The sequence below is a fragment of the Pyrgilauda ruficollis genome, unplaced genomic scaffold, assembly GCF_017590135.1.
Source record: "Pyrgilauda ruficollis isolate IOZ18807 unplaced genomic scaffold, ASM1759013v1 scaffold32, whole genome shotgun sequence".
Taxonomy (NCBI): domain Eukaryota; kingdom Metazoa; phylum Chordata; class Aves; order Passeriformes; family Passeridae; genus Pyrgilauda; species Pyrgilauda ruficollis.
Genome location: NW_024524600.1, coordinates 2786063 through 2803592, shown reverse-complemented (window position 1 = coordinate 2803592; position 17530 = coordinate 2786063). Strand labels below are relative to the sequence as shown.

The 17530-nt window shown below is 36.6% G+C and overlaps 1 protein-coding gene across 3 annotated transcripts in view; it reads right to left on the bottom strand.

The window, feature by feature from the left end:
* Window positions 1-17530, bottom strand: part of NR2C1 (nuclear receptor subfamily 2 group C member 1) — a 47914-nt gene that overhangs the window by 6991 nt on the left and 23393 nt on the right. For all 3 annotated transcript variants that reach the window (XM_041474361.1, XM_041474360.1, XM_041474363.1), the window contains 7 exons: window positions 14271-14352; window positions 12131-12310; window positions 10042-10189; window positions 9851-9941; window positions 7983-8167; window positions 4465-4627; window positions 2948-3069 (listed from right to left, as the gene is read on the bottom strand). In XM_041474361.1, the coding sequence (XP_041330295.1) occupies window positions 2948-3069; window positions 4465-4627; window positions 7983-8167; window positions 9851-9941; window positions 10042-10189; window positions 12131-12310; window positions 14271-14352 (971 nt within the window). The remainder of the gene's footprint in view (window positions 1-2947; window positions 3070-4464; window positions 4628-7982; window positions 8168-9850; window positions 9942-10041; window positions 10190-12130; window positions 12311-14270; window positions 14353-17530) is intronic.

Genomic DNA, 17530 nt, shown 5'->3' with positions numbered 1-17530 from the left:
CGACGAACACTTCATAAAACATTAATCTAATTCAATCATTACAACCAACATCAAAATGAAGTTCCGCATAATTTTTCTTTGCATGCTAGAATTGAAATACCTTGTTTAAAGTGATTTTTGTAAAGCAATACATTTTTGTTTAAATGACCTAAAAGGAGATCGATTTCTATTACAAAAGCAAGCTGAAGTTACAGTAAATGACAACTGCCACAGTGTACTCCATCATGCTAGTTCTCTTAGGATTTGGGAAACATTTATATGCATGGACAAAAAAAAGATCGCACTGTTCCTTTATTGTGGATGTAGAACAGACTCACGGGGTTTGGGATTTTTTTTTCACTTGAAAACTGACAGGTTGGTATAATTTTTTAATTGAAGATACAGGTGAAATGGAACATGTGTGATCAAGTTTGAGCTTCCTGACTGCTGCTTTCTGCATCCCTTTCAAGTTTGGAATAAGGTTTGAAATAAAGACTTCAAAGTATAAGTACCAGTCATAAGGATTTATTTGCTGCAGCTTAAAATAAAATATATCAATTCATATTCAGCCACTTTTGTATTAGTAACCTAACTTTCAGTTATGCCAAGCATCTCTAACTCAGAGCTTAACAAGAGCTCAGTACCTTAGAAAGCAAATCCCACCAGAGAGGAGTCAAATTCAGGTACGACGTTTCACAGTTTTAGCCAGTGAATACAAATAATGGAAATTTAAAAGAAGTACAAGATCTATCAAAGAAGAAAAGCATATTAAAGCTAGGATTTCAACTACAAAAATACAGTGGAACGGATTTTTGAAGAATGCAGATATAATCTTCAGGAACAGTTCTGATGATTCAGTGCAATAGTAAGATGCCAAATGACTGGTGAACACAGACTTGTCCTTAACTGGATTACACAGAGCTTACTGAGAGCAATATTTTCATTTGGATCAAGTTCTTGTTATGGTAGACATGATACTGTACATGCAGCTTCTGCATGTATTTGTCACATCTTTGTTCATCTCCTTTAACTTAATCAAAGGGACTGTGCAGAGCACCATTGAAAACAGGGTGTACTGGCTACTCCTCTGATAAGTGTGCGTAGATAAACACATCATCTACAGCATCTTTATGGCTCATCAAAGTTACACCAGAACCAGTTCTTAAGTTTCCTTATGCAGCCTCACAAAACTAAGAGGCTGTAAGCAGCTTGGTGAAGGTTTCTTTGTGAACAAAGATGCCCATGCAGGAAGATGAGCTAATCAATATCTGGCATCATTAACTACATCATTAGGTGAAAGGCAACTATCCTGCTGTGACTAAAGGAGAATGTTGCCTGAGGAAGAAACAACCTAGGTACAATTATCCATCTTCCTTATAAAACCATTACTCATCATGCTCTATGAATTTCTCTTCAGTTTAAAAGTGAAATGAGTCACCCTTCTGAAAGCCAAAATTATAGGATATAATGTACTCCAGCTATAAAGGCTGCATTAATTTCAAATAAATCTCCACTTGAAAACAGTCTGCATTTTAGGTGCTTCAAAGAAAACTTCAATTTATGTTATTTATATACTGTTGCCCATGATCTTGACTGGGTCTATAAATGCTATTACAGGTGAACATTAGCACTCTTATGGCAGCTTACTCCTCTGTATTTTTTAACCAGAAAAATATATTGTGAAATAACAGGTAAAAAGAGCAGGTGCAGATTTTTCTCACTAAATTTTTTTGGAGAGAGAGGTCTTCTGTACTACATTTTATTTTTAAGAAGCAATTCCCATTTCTCGTTAGAATACCAATTTGTACTAATTTGCATTTGTCTCTCTGTAACAAAACCAGAGAGACAAAACGTACTATGTTTATTTGCTAGGCACTTCGTAATTCTGCAGGTCAAAAATTTCTACCAGAATAAAACATCATATTTACCTATTTTTTTACCCCTACTATTCTTTATACAATATTCCTTTCTCCTTCTCCAACACACAGGCTTAATTACACACAATACAGTATCTTTCCTTAAAAACCGTGGAATCATTTGGTTGAAGCATCTGAGTAAACACAAACGGTAATTACAGACCATCCTGCTTTTGACAGCTATCCTGGAAAAGGGGACAATCCCTCATTTTAAAGAGGAATTCTCTTTGCTGCCACAGTCACAGGCTATTTTGATACCAAATTAAACAGAAACACTGCAAATGAGAACAAACTATCATGATTTATTCACCATTTGTGTCAGAGCTGATACAGTATCTTTATTGGTTTGATGTATCTTCATAAAATTACTTCTGAATATTATAAAAATCAGTTTTTCCCATGCAGTTTGGACATCTTTTTTTCATGATGATCAGCAGTGGACTACAAAACTGAACTTAAGAATTTTAAGTGATACACTGAATTCTTATGGAGAAGCAGGATGTTATACAAACTGTAAAAAGAACAGTTAGAATTACCTTTTGGTTAAAGGAGCCATTTATTTCTGGCAAATCTTCTGAATTAGACAACTTCATTTTGAATGTTTGCTGAATCTAGCTAATCATTTTCTTCGTGTAGGTTATTAAAGGCAAGATTATTAGGAGTAATTCACCTTATAAGGACAAATTTTGCAGATTCAGACAGGAGCTTCTTTTTGGCGATTGCCTGATAAGCATCATGATGTAGCACAGAGCTGTAGCTATTAAAAAGTTGGTAGAAATTCCTAGTTTCCTCAAAATATATTTAAGAAGCAGCAGTGGGTGGGCATTCAACTGTTTTAAATCCACTCCTTTATCTTAACAAGACCCAACCAAAGTCCTGAATTTGGACTCAAACTGGGAGTAGTTTTAATTCAGAAAATTTACTTTACAATTAAGATTTATAACAGTTTTAATAAGTAGTTTCATATTTTTACAAGTCCCTGAAGAAGACAGCAAAAACCAAGAATTCCAAAGCACATATGCACAACGTAAGTGAATAAACGCAACACTTACCCCAAAGCTTGGAAAGATGGAATGGAACGTGCCCAGTGCATGGACAAGAAAAGCAGCCTGGAGGCAGACTCACAGATATAGTGAACATTAAGATAGTCAGGCATAGGAGAAGGCATGGTGAGCTGCAAAACAAAAGTAGGAAGAAAAAATAATAAAGTGTAAGACAGTTATTTTACTTTCTTCATAATATGTTTAGGAAGAAATCAGTCCTTTGAGTTTAAGTGAAATAATAAAATTGTTCTTTAAATCAAAAAGGTATAATCCCAACAAAACTGAATGACTCCCTTTTGCATTATTAGCCACACCATTACACTCCCTAAGTTAAAGAACTACACAGCAACAAGAAAGACAAAGTTTAATTCACAGATAGACATTGTCTGGGACAACTGGAAACGGAAAATCTCAAAAATCAACTTCTGAGACATTCTCAAAGAATAAGAGGGAAGAATCATTGTAACTGGAATAAACTTGCTTACATTAGATTAGTTACAACTTCTGGAGAGAGAGAGAGAGAGTGAGTGTGTGTGTGAGAGAGAATTCTATTTCACAAAACATTTTTTTTTTTTACTTTTAATTAATATTTTACAAAGAAATACAAGAGAAATCTTTTGATGTTTGAGCAAAATACCTAATACACAGCTGCTCCCAAGTCTAAAAAATATAACCAACATACATCAGAAAGGATGTTCACAATGTTAGTAAGCAAATTTAGTGATGTTACCTGCATATGTGAAGAAAGAGATTCCACCCAAAATAGCTTAGAACATGTAATTCTGTCTTCAGAAATTAATATTTTTTTTAATATAATGTTCTGGCTAATGCAATTTAAAAAAAATAGCTGACATTTGCATTAGAGATATTCATTTAAATGATCAAAACAGATGCTGGTAAGAGGGGTAAAGTTGAACAAAACGCCTGTTACTAAGTTTTCAGATGACCAAGCTTTTTGATTTGTCCATGAAAAATAAGGTGATAAAAAAAAAGATAGAAGGAATTCCTGCAAGCTTGTAAAATGAAAAATAAATCCAGAAAATATATGGCTAACTAACACAGCAACTGCATTTAAGTCAATTACTACCATGCTAAAATAGGGTATCTACACAAACAAGAAACTCAGAAATACACTTAAAGGTCTCAAAATCCAGTTGCAGATTGCATCACATCCACCCATTAACAACTGAGAATGTGGTTGCTGACTCTGCTTCATGCAATGAAATGCTGACTCTGCTTCATGCAAAAACTTTGTCTATGTAAATCCTTTTGCATGGCTTACCCAGTATTTTTAAGGTAAGAAACTATAAAATAAGCAGTGCAGCTAAACCACTGCAGAGTGCAGAACTTTCTCCCAAAAAAAGAATTAACCAGTGAACAAAAGCAGTTCATTAATTGGAAATTAATGCCAATACCTGAACAAATACTCATCTAAGAAATTCAAAATAAAGCTTAGTCAGATCATTATTGTACATCACTATGCCAAAACAGTTATAAACAGTCAACAGTAAGAAAGGATTCAGTACCCTAAATGCTACATGTGCATCACTGAGTAGTGGCCCCTCTATTTCAACGATGTTCATGCTTGTTTCTCCACCAAGCAGCTGTGCACTGGTGTCAACACTTTCAGAGTTCTGGCATGCTGCACTCTCTCCTGGATTTAATGCTTTTGCAAGAGTATCAAATGCCCTGTAAGATCACAAACAAACAAAAAGAAAATTTCACTTTAGAGACCATTTCAATTTAAGAGGAACCTGCACAAATCTGAAATATCTATATAGAAGTCTGCTTCAAAGAGTGAGGTTTGGAAAACAGGTCAGTAGCATGCTTTTCCTGACATTCCATCAAACTCTGAAACAAAAATTAGCAGCAGATCCTGTTTACCCTAGTTGCCAACAAATTCACAGTTTTGACATATTGGTTGTGCTGCTGAATCACAGTTTGCTTTTCAAGATCTCTTTAGTGATGTTCACTGAGAGCACTGACATGAGTGTTTTGAGGACATGATCACCAGACTGCTGTTATAGTCACTTAGTTCATGTACAAATTTTACAGGCTTTTACTGCTATGCAGCACAAACAGAGTAAGAATATTTTTTTGTTAAGTAATGAGTTGTAGTTAGATTTTTCAACTTAATTTGAAAAGACTGCTCCAAAATATGCAAGAGAAAGCACTCCCATGCATTCAATACAACCCTTAGTACCCTCTACTGCATGGCAGTGACTCTTGGCTTTCACAAGCACAAATGCTAGAGGGCAGATTTCAGGACAAGCACAGACGTATTACTCAATATTTGGCTGCTTGCTAACACGTGTTGTTTTTCTGCTCATAAATACACCTGAGAACTACAACTGACACACCTGCAATCAAAAATACAAACTTGATCACTGCCTACAGACATATGACACATCCTGGGAACAGCAACATTTCTATACAGTGTTGCATGAAAAACTTATGAACTGAGGCCAGAAAACTGTACAAAAGGTGATTATCAGCTTGTATGTAGAGCTCATTCTCAATTTATAGACATGTTTATTACCACGGAATCTAAAATCACTGATTTAATGCCAAAATCTGGGATAGAACTTGGCCAGCTTCTCTACCCCCACACTCTCTAGCTACATGAATTCACTAACATGCCAACAAAAAAAAAAAAAAAAAAAAAAAAGGAGCCGTTTAACATAACTACACACAACCAAATGAAATATCACCATGAAAGAGCTGCTGACACTGCCTCAAGGCTTGGGATGGTAAATGAACTACCTTTTGATCCTCACTAGCCTGTGTACCTTGATGTATACACATCAGGGTGACTGGGGCACACACGAGTGGACTGTACAGACATACCTGGGCCATCTTCTGTCTCTGGTATGCACAAAGCTGGCACAAAGGGAAGGCATTCGTGGCTCAGCTCTAGAAACTATACTATGGATTCCTGCTAGAAGATCTTAGTTTCAGGTCTTCCACAATTCACTTTGCAGTCTTAGGTAGAATAGGCAAACACAACAACTCAGTGACAGCTGCTTTTAAAGAAACAACAGGATCTCTGCAGGGCTCTTCATGTGGCAGGGACAGAAATTTAAGAGAAGAACAAGACTTCCCCTTTCCCCAAAAGGTAAATGTCATATGCGTCTGCCACTATCCTAAATTTATTCTAGCACAGGGTGAAGAGTGCTAGAAAAATAGCGTGGGCATGTACACTTGTTAACCATGTCTACTCATGACACTTTCCTCCCAAGTCACTCTTCAATGTTGCTTTCAAAGAAATGCTCTCCCTCCTATCACATGAAGTGCCAGTAGTAAGCCAGCAGAAGCCAGAGGCAGCTTTGCTTCCTCATGGCTCAGTAATGTGAGTCCTTTCCTATACAAAGCCCCAACATGAGCAATGTCTGTAAGGTAAAACATCACAAAAAGGAGAATCCAGAACAAAGCTTGCCTGGGAGCTGTGAAAATCTAGCACACATGAGAAAACAAGGCATAATCAAGATTAAAATACATTGCATTGATATCCTTTACTACAGAAAATTGTGGTTCTCTTTTTGTCAGGCTCAGTCATCAACAGATATGTAAGACTGCAGATAAACTGTAAAGAAATAATATCATGAAGCATTAGAGGACAAGGCACATAAAATTACAATATAAAAGCAATGGGGTGCTTGCAGCAAAAGCTGTAGTCTATGCCAGCAAAACTGAAATCATAACTACTGCAAGCAATGAATAAAATACATGAAAAGCGTGGATGGATTAAATGTGCTCTCTGAAGTCCCTTAAACTCTTCTTCCTCAATAAACATCTGCATTTGTTAGATCATACTGGAATAGGGCCTGACAGAGAACTCAGTAATTCAGAATAAATTTTTAGTTTCTCTTGGAATAACAACCTTCCTTTCACAGCAATGTTTACTTGAACCTCCCCACTGTACAGCTATTAGGTAACCTACGTGACAAGAGTACGTCAAGTCAGAGCTCTTTCAAGTTCTGTGGCTGACAGAACCAGATGCCTTTTCACAGACAGACTTTTAGAACTGAACAGAAACTCTGAAGTTGGTAAAAGTAAGCAACTGGAAGTGACAGCAAATGAAAGATTACTACATCTCTTTGAACAGCCATAGTACTGAATGATGGCTATCAGCACATGTAACAATACTACTTACACAGCATATTCTAACATTCTTTACCTAGGAGGACACAGCAAAGGCCCAAATCAGCATCTATAAGAAGTCCGACTGACTTTCTAAGCAGTATATAAAGAAAGGAGCAGAAAAAATCTAATCTGCTTGCAATTACACAAAGCAGTAGAGATCACAGGGGAAATCAGATATTTCAGCCACTACACGCCCACCTTTTTCCCCTTAACCGATTTACTCCACACACACTTCCACAACAGAATGTAAAATGTAGGTGGTGTGTAAAAGAATATTGCTGGGACAGCAGTCAGAAGCTTGCATGAGATGACAACCAAGGAAGAACAGGATTGTGATTCATGGAAAAACTGTGAATGCTCAGTATATACACACACATATGCTCACCACAATGGCTCAGTTAAAACCAGTGCAAAACACAAGTAAGATACTCAGTAGATGTATTAATATCAGTAGTGAGAATTCTGTAACTTCTCTTGCATAGGAGGAAGATGTTTTTCAAGCTTTTAAGGTGATTAATAGTTACAGGCACTTAACACAGATGAGATCTCTTAAGAACAAGTTTTCCAGGATGAGGCGAAGTACTAAGACTATAGTACAAGACCTAACGAAGGCCTACCTTAGTATGGCCAACCAAAAGGTAAGAAAATCAGCTGTAACATTTATACTGAAATTAATTTCAAGTACAAACAACTAAAAAAATTTATTTCTCTAATGGAACTTTCTTTTCATTTCACTTGGAAGAATCTTACAGTATTTACCTTCTACATGAGCTTATGCTGATATCACTATTACTTTTAAACCAGATGAATTTCCTGTATTGTGAGGATTTAACTAATCACCTGGTCTGAATTGACACTTTCTCTCAAAAAGGACAGTATTTTTAAGTGTAACATGCCTTACCTTGTAACATCACTACTAGCTTGTTCTTCTTGTTTGAGTTCAGATAATGATGCATCTCCATTACTCAAATTTTCGATCATGGATAGCTCTGTACTGCTTTGTGACACGTCTTTGCATTTACTGAGATTTGCTAATGAAGTCACCACATTTGCCAGTGTACTTAAATCTCCTTGACATGCTTCTACCTAAGGGAAAAGAACAGCTTTTAATTCTCAGTTAATTGGCAACAGTTAACCTGCAAGAGAAGAGCCTAGATTTCACATAAATGAAGAACAGAGCATATACAAAGACATACCTGTAAGAAAAGTATTTTCAATACATGGCTAACGACAATACAGCAATCAGACACTGCACTGCATCTAAAATATGGAATATTTTGACATTTACTTGTAAAAGTAATAGCTATCTCTTTCTTTCAGAAAGAACACTACTGATGTTAAGCAAGTGCAGAAAGATTCACATCTCTACACACTAGTCTATCACCAGGAATATAAGACTGCTCTAGATTATATTTTTAGCATCTCCCTTCACTATGTAAATGAGTCAGTAGTAACAGGGTAGGAGAATGAGAACATGGAATGCATAAAAAGTCACCTTTATAAACAACCATAAAAATAATTATGCTGTAGCCTTTTTAGTGTTTATATCTTTGTTAAACTGCAAAGGAAAAAAGTGATTCAGTACTGGCTAGCAACTCAGAGAAGCAGTAAGACATGTCCCACACTGTCCAGGCAAAAAAAAGTACATTATTACAGACAAGCACGCTGCTGCTAACACTAGACAGAGCAAGGAAAGCAAGATGCATGAAAACAGTATGAGGGTGTTGTTGTCACTCCTCACACAGGGTACCATTTGTTGTCACTCACCCCTAAAATGGGGCACCAATCTGATTGTGGTCACACAAATGACACCAGCGTCAGTCCCTTGTTATCTAAAAACTTCCCCTGATTGATGGAGGACTCAAAAGACTAGCACCAAAGATGGCAGCAAGCATCAGCAGTTTATTAAAGTCTTCATACCTTCTCTCTATTACAACCCCACAGGCAGCACCAAGCAATACAGACCCCTTCCTCTCACAGCTCAACCTGCTCGTGCCAACACCACCTCTCTCCTCCGAACTCTTTATACCTTTTCTCTCACATGCATAACACCTGCCTGCCCTTTTACTCCTCTGTGATTGGTAAATACCCATCAGCATTCCATGCTTCTCCTTCAATGCTGGTCCTTCACCTGTCTTACACAGCTGCAACTTATCAGGGGCAAGACTGCCTGCAGCACTATCTCCATTCTTTTACAAGCCATTGTCCCACATGAGGTAATTTAGTATCAGCTAGAAAAAAAACACAATGCTTCCTACCATGCATACCTAAAGAAGCTACCACATGGCTTTAGTGGATCAGTAAGTACAACAGAATGGAAACAAAGGAAAACCAGCTCATAAATAAAATTGTTGATGAGATAGGTCTTACCAGCTTTGCCAAAAAAATAGTTATTCAGGAGAAAAAAAATCCAACCATACTTACACATGGCACTGTGATAGTGCCATGAGAAGTTTTGTGAACACCTTACTTTATTTGTACAAAAGAGTGAGCCAAGTGTCACGATTATTCCAAAACAAAAATTAAAACAATACTGCCCTTAAGGCTCCTAAAAATGTGAAGGAAGAGCATTTATTTTGTTGTGTTTTCAGTATTCTTACTGTGTGAGGCTAAGAGGATTCTTGAAAAGAGAAAGCATTTGTAACAGTGGTGAATGTTGTAAAGGAGTGTTTTAAAAATTAATTTAACCAAATAGAACACCCTTCTCTCCTTACATATACAATTGCAGCAATTAGCTCTACTTATTATATCAGTGATATCATCACATACCTTATCTGGAGTCATCAGCACAGTAGGTTCACTTTTTATTGCAGATGGATGAATGTTAACAAACATTCCTGATTCCAGCAAACCCGTCGATCTGACAGAAAACAGCACAAGTTTTAATGTTGATCAATTTTTAAATTCAATTTTTTTTTTCAGAAGACAAAGACTGCCCTTTCTGAATACAATTTACATACCTTGCTGTTTCATTGTCTGTTACAAAAGTTGGGGTTGCAGCTAATGGACTACGAAGATCTTTCCGAATGTAGATCTTTTCTGTAGAAGCTGCACAGTTGGAAGATTTTTCTCTTGACACTTCAATAGGTTTCCTCTCACACTGTACAGCTACAGAAATAACACCCAACTATTAAATCACCCTGAATAATAATACTTTTTTCTTCATTTAATATTTGTTTTTAATGATAATCCTGAAAAAGTAGCTAATATATATATATTTATTAAATATATCCCATAACCAACAAGCTAACAAGTTGGAAAAAACCAGCACGCCAACTTGATGAGTTCTAAGAGAAATTATGTATTAGTCAAAGTCTGACATGCAACATATGCAACATTTTTAAGTTAAAATTAAGGGAGACATCCCCTCATTTTTAATTTGAATCAAAGTGGTAGCTTAAAGCTTCTCATTCTCTCAGTTTCACTATCTCACTTTCTCATTTCCTTTGTAAAGGACTCATGGTACATTTTTCCATGGATTCTGGGTCCATGTTGAACTCCTGTAACTTAATTCACTTAAAGAAGCTTCTTGAGTTAGGACTTCAGACAATAGAGAGGGAAAGGTACATTCACAAAGCTGAGTTCAACCATTTAAGATAAATCTGGGCAAGACCCTGGCCCACAAGTTAATGACTTCAGAGAAGAAGTGGATTTTTTAATTTGAATGACTCAGTGAAACAAGGTGGAACGAACTGTAACTTTAGAATACAGATGTATCACCTTGCTTTGAACATTAAAATGAAACTTACAGTATTACCCCCTATGGGCAAAATGTAGAAATGTGAAAAATGTGTAACTTCAGATAAAAAATTAAAAATTTTTCAAGATAGCAGTAGACTGTGATGATATTCCAATGTTTACACTGAAAAGTATCTTAAACCCCAAATGTTGTAATTTTAAGTATTGACAAAGCTATAGAAATCAGCCTGCAACCCACAAATAGTGCTTTAAAGGGTGGGAGATGGAGGCAAGTATTTAATCCTCCTTTGCAAATGCTGTGCTTAGTAGCAGGGTCTCACTTTGCTGAGAAAAGGCCAAGGCTTCTTCAAGGGACAAATAACCCTCACTGAGGGAGCTACAGTCCAAGACCATATTAAGTTTTCTTTCCTTTCCTTTCTCCACCCCATTGAGGAATGAGACTTCTTATCACCAAACAATCCTCTCTCCCACTCAGTGTTCCCCTGTGACAAGAGATTATTTTCCTGCCTTCTCATCCTTAAGCGCAGTGATTTTGTTCTGCTTAAAATGTCTTCTGTGGAGGGGCCTTTTCTTACTTACTGCCAGCTGAACTAGAGGGTAAAGATCCACTTTCACTGCCCCAGCTTTTCCTCCCTTTCTGAATTAATTTCCTCTGTGTTACTGATTTCTGCTGACAGAAGCAGGGCTGTAAGGAGGAAAATGTCCACAGAAGTTCAAGAGGGTCAGTAAAATAAGTGCAGGATGACAGAGAAGAAGACCAATACTGTATTTACTACAACAGTGTCACAGTATTTGATCTGAAGAATTTGCGTTTTGTGCGATTTTCTGTGTATTTAGTATTCTGATACTGCTGTGCTATTGCACTACCACTACATCTAATGTATGGAAAGCTAGAAAGGAACTTGGAATCTGCAGGAATCGGTAAGAACTGAACTTTAGATCACTGTGGATCTCTGCAGAGCTTTGCCAAAAGTGAATAGCAACCTCAGTTGTGGAAAAACTAAAAGGAAGGTACAGTTCAAAAAGTTGAGTAACTTATTTTACACATAAAAAAAATCGAACCGCACAAAAAAAAAATGCAGACACATTTGATATTTGCCATGTAGGAATTTAGTGAATTCATTCAAGTGAATTCATTCACTTTCATCACATGGGATGGAGCTTATTAAGCTTTTAAAGCAAACACCTGAAAGCATTTAATATTTCTGATAGGCTAAACTTTCTTTAAAGGAAAAAGATACAACTATTTTAAAATATGTAACCAAGATAACCATTTGTATCTATACAAAGCATATCTTTTGTAGCAGGAAGCAGCTCCAGGTGAAGTAGATTGCTCTTACTCAGACTTACAGTCTTGTTTCATCCCAAAGGCGATGCATCTCTGCAGCCTACAGTACTGACAGCGATTCCGGTGGTGTTTGTTAATGACACAGTCCTTTGTTCCTCGGCAGGAATAAACTAAATTCTTCCGTATACTCCTTTTAAAGAATCCTTTGCACCCCTCACAGGTTACTGCTCCATAATGACGCCCTAGTTCCAAAGTAACAGAAAACATGACATTAATTTTACATTATCATATTAATTTTTTAGACTTGACTCTTATTAAAGACAAAGTATTAGCTATTTCACCCAGAAAAGGAACACTTGCATAGAAAACCTCTTAGACTTGACTCTTATTAAAGACAAAGTATTAGCTATTTCACCCAGAAAAGGAAACTTCATTCCTCTATTCACTTGCATAGAAAACTTAATGGGTTGCAGATCTTAAAATATATTGGGGCTATAAAACAACATAAAAAAGCAAGTGAACCATTTTTCTAGTTCAAAGCACTTAAACAGGATTTTACAAACAGGCAAGTTGCTTATTAAATTATTTCCCTATCTGTTGATAGCAGTGTTAAAAAAGGCTAAGAAAACAGGCTAATGAGAACATAGCAAAAAAATTTTTAATTTATAGACTTCTCTAGTAATTTTCCAATGATTTCTCATTACAATTTCAGCTGTTGAAATTGTATGCTTTAAATCTAACACAACCATGGAAAGTGCAAACATGGCATTTGACAGCATAAGGCAATCACTTCAAAGCTTTCTTTTCACCTTTCATTTTCCTAACAGGCTAATGGCAGGCCTGTACTTCTTGCAATAAAACATCAATGAAAGAATAATCTAGAATAAGTACAATTTTTTTTTTGAAGACCAGTTCTGCAAGTTTTCTTGCAGAACTAATATAAAAATTTCCAAGATATACTACACAAAGTAAGTTGTACAATTATTTTTAGAAGTAAATTATTTTGATTTTGCATAAAATATAAACATTAATAAAAAGGATTGATGAAGGCATGCTTAGCAGTTGCAACAATTTTAATTTATAAATCCTTGAAATACCTACGGCACATTACAAAATAAATCACAAATATGACCTAATTTAGGAGAAAAAACTTTAAGGTTCTTTCCTGAAGTTTCTAGAAATTCTGACAGGTTTTCTAGATTCCTTTATCACAACCTTTTTACCACTACTAAAATGTGAAATTTCAAAAGCATCATATGTATTAAAAGAATATTGTCTCAAACATTTTAGTGGCAGCTGGATTATGAATATTCATTCTGGATTGCAGCTTGGAAGTGCCTGCAAAGCAGTTTTCATGACAGTGCTTGTCACATGGGAGGCTCCCCAAAACCCGCAGCTGCTCAGAGGAACATGGCACTCTCCCCAAAGCCATTACCACTGCCCAATATTCCAAGGCCAGCACAGGAGGAAAACCTCCTTGGATCTCCAGCCCCTCAGGAGATTCCAGCCCTCCTCTGGGGAGTCAGAGAAGTTTTAACAATCAGAATACTCCAACCAGATCTTTGCCTTAAGTTTGGCAGAAACTTCCTTGAGATGGGTGAGGTCTGGCAAGTATTTAGAGCTCTAGCAATTGTATTTTTTATGTTAAACTTTTCCAATTAAAAAAAAAAAAATAATATATTTTACTTTCTAGCAAGTTTGCTCCCTGCTGAAGGGAGACCTCACAGTGGTTTGCAGGTTCCTCACAAGTGGAAATGGATGAGCAGGCACTGACCTACTCCCTCTGGTGCCAGGACCCAAGGGAATGGCATGAAGCTGGTCAGGGAGATTTTAGGCTATATGTGAGGAAAAAGGTTCTTCACCCAAGGGGTGTTTGGGCACTGGCACAGGCTCCCCAGGGAAGTGGTCACAGCACCAACCTGACAGAGCTCAAGAAGCATTTGGACAAGGCTCTCAAGCACAGGGTGTGACTCTTGGGGTGTCCTGTGCAGGGCCAAGAGCTGGACTTCAGCGACCCTTGAGGGTCCCTTCCAACTCAGGATATTCTATGATTCTATGTAAAACAACAATAAATTCTATCCATGGATACTAGAGTACCATTTACACATGTATATGCATGCAAACTGTTACACAGCTTCAGAAGAATTTAATCTATTTTTATAAAATCGTACCACCTTAAAAAAAAGAAAGAAAAAAAAATACCTGATGCTTTGTCTCCACACACAACACATAGATCAAACACTTTATTTAGGCCCTGTTCACTGGGGGAGTTGTCCGTTAAAATCTGAAACAAAGTGTGAAAGAATTTAATTTTTATTTTTCTTACCACCTAGAAATAGCAAAATACATCTCATGCTTGTGGTTTTTGTCTAAGATAGGGTACTAAATCTACAAAGTATCATGTTTTCTTGATTACAACTAAAGGTCTTCAGAGATACAAAGTCACTACCTGCCACACCACTGTGCTCCCTTTCAGAAAGGAACAAGAGTTTTATTTGTAATGCTTTTGAGAAGAATTCAAGATTTCATTTCTCTAAAGACTACTTCTAAAAAATGGACTGACATTTTGAAAAACTTTTAGCATCTGCATACTCTTACCGTTTGTTCAATTTTATATTTATATACTAATGGCTCATCAATAGCACAAAAGAGATGGAAGCACTAAACAGATGGAACAAAAAATTTTCTTGCAAAGGCTACTAGACCTACACAGAGGTTTATTAACTTCTTTTTTTATAATACACATAAACATGGACCAAAATTAAATGTACTCTGGACACAACCTTTAACTTCCGATTGGTATATAGCTTGGCTTTCAGTAACAGTTTGATATTATTAAAATATTCTTGTTTTGTCTCAGTCATTTATCTCTGGCACCTGTAAAGCTTTGTTAAGCACTTAATTTTAGAATCCCCGTATTACAGGGCAGGCACCAGAACATTTCACTTAATCTTTGAAAACTATCCCACCACAACATAAATAAAGCACAACAAAAATTCCATTTAAAAAGGAACACACAGATCATAAGTAACAATCAAACATCATCTTGACATAGAAAAGAAAAAAATGTTCTTGTCATTCAAAAGAGAATATAGTTTAGAAGCTTGAAGAGTTTTTAACTTCTACTGTGCCTTGGTAAGCCAGACTCCTCATTCTTGCTTTGCACGTTCAGAACAGGACCTCTGATAAAAAGAGAAGTAACCACAACAGACAGTACTCTCTCTTCCATAGAGAAAAATTAGAAATTGTGCTTTTTAGAGTTTGGAATATAGAACAGCCGATGTATGTAGGAAAGTTTAACAAGGATACTTCTTTCTAGTTAGCCTTGATACCAATACAGTCTCTGAGATTGATCATGTATGTTTTCTTTAAAAAAAACCAACTTTTTAAGAAAAATAAGATGATGAGTTAAGAAAATATTAACCTGTTGATCCTTCCAAATTTCAAGTATTAACATTATGTATTTTCATGATATTATAGAAAATATAAATTCTAAGTCCTTCTATAAATTAAAGCTGCACTGAAATGGGAAGTTCCACATAAGGAAGGACTACAGAATCGGCCCATGAGGAGATAAAAATCCCAGACTCAGAGAACTTATTAACTGACCTTGAACATGAAAAATAAAAATTTATTATTGATATGAAAAAGAGCCACTGAAATTAAAACAGATGATGGGAGAAAGGGTCTTGCCAAATGAGTCAATGTAAAGATTAGATGCAATTACAGAGAGGTTTTTGGCAGAACAAACAAATGGGCATTTCAAGTGAAGGCTACAGAAGAAGAAGAAGAAGAGGAAAACAGGTGAAAAGTTGGAGATGAAAAGATCATTTGAGGGAGAAAATACAAAAGATCCCAAAGGGATGCAGGTGAACAGCAAATGAATGGTACTCTGTATTTCATGAACTTTTAAATGGACAAAGGAAATCTCTACCCATACATATCAGTGGACAACAGAACAATTTAACTGGAGTGACAGAGTATTCAGTTGCTTCTCAAACTGACCTACTTTGCCCAAATGATACAATCAGAACTACAGCTTTCAATTTTTCTTTCAGATTTCCTCTTTTCCTGAATTTTGCCTTACAGACCAATGTGGCACACTTCTCATCTCTTAAGCTGTCTTTGAAAATATTTTTTATGTGGACTACTCATATCCCACTGGTTTACATTTTGTTGAGGCTTTCCTAAAATACAAAGCGTATGATAACACTAAGCATGCTTCAATGCCTCTCAATAGGATTGGCTTTTGCTACTGGTCCCCTGTTCACAGTAATCAAATTCTTTGGAGCAAGGATCCAGGATGCCCATTTGCAAAGAACTGTGAATTTCAAAACCAGTAGTAGTATATAATACAGAGATTCTTTCAAGCTTACACTACATGTGGGTAGTGAATTAGTGGACTGGTTCACAGAAGAGCATAAACTGAACAGCCAAAGGGTCTGCAGCTGAAAAAAGATTGCTTAAAAGAGGATTTTGTAGTGATCTATAAACCCCCACATAAATCCTTAAAAGTATCTTCTAGTGCAAGAGACACCTAATTAAACAATTCTCTCAGACGGTCAAATAATCTAATGTATTCTTGAGCCACCATAGAATATTATACAGAATAAAGCTTACACGGTCTATATAAATAACAAAAAAGGTGGTTTAATTTTAATAGCAGCTATCAAATATGATGGTATAACTGCAGTCTCCAAATCAGGAGGTTCCTCTGTATCATTAGCTAATGGAAATAAAAGGATATGCTCAAAAAGATCATTATTTACGTGGCCATCTTTTAACATTTTTCCTTAAGCAGCTGTTTATGGTCCCAATGTTTAAGTGTTTGATATGGGACTAAATGGACTGCAGCTATCTGAACGTAGGCTGGCTTACCACTGATGTATTGTAACAGCAGCATAAATGTGTCTGGGTGGAATACATGCAGAAACTGTACTTTGGCTGGAATGCAGTAACCTCCTACTTCATGCTGAAGGAGGTCACATCTCCCAACTCTTCTTGCATGTTTCTGACGTTCTTCACATCAGTGCCACCCCATCCCTGCCAGGCTGAGGATGTGGGACAGAAAGCTTGGAAGCTGGAGGGTGGCAACTATGGAAGTGGCACATATAATGCGCATGGGAGTAAGGCGCACTGGGGACCAGCTAAGGGAGTTACAACCCTGCCTAGTTACAATATCATATTAGTAAACCCAAAATCATTAGTGTTATTTCCTCACCCCCATGGAGTAATGTATTGCCCCACTAAATAGCCTGAGCACTGCTGTGGACTACAATTCACACAGCTGAATGGCAGCTGCAACAGTGTGCAAAAAGGAAAATGAGCAAAGGGAAATATTAAGCGAGAAGGACAATGGAGAAAAGTGAATGTTTTTCAACAATACATGAAAACAGATGGAGAGTTAACAAGCAGAAATCAAGGACTGTTGGCATGACAGAATCTGGAAACGACAATAAAAA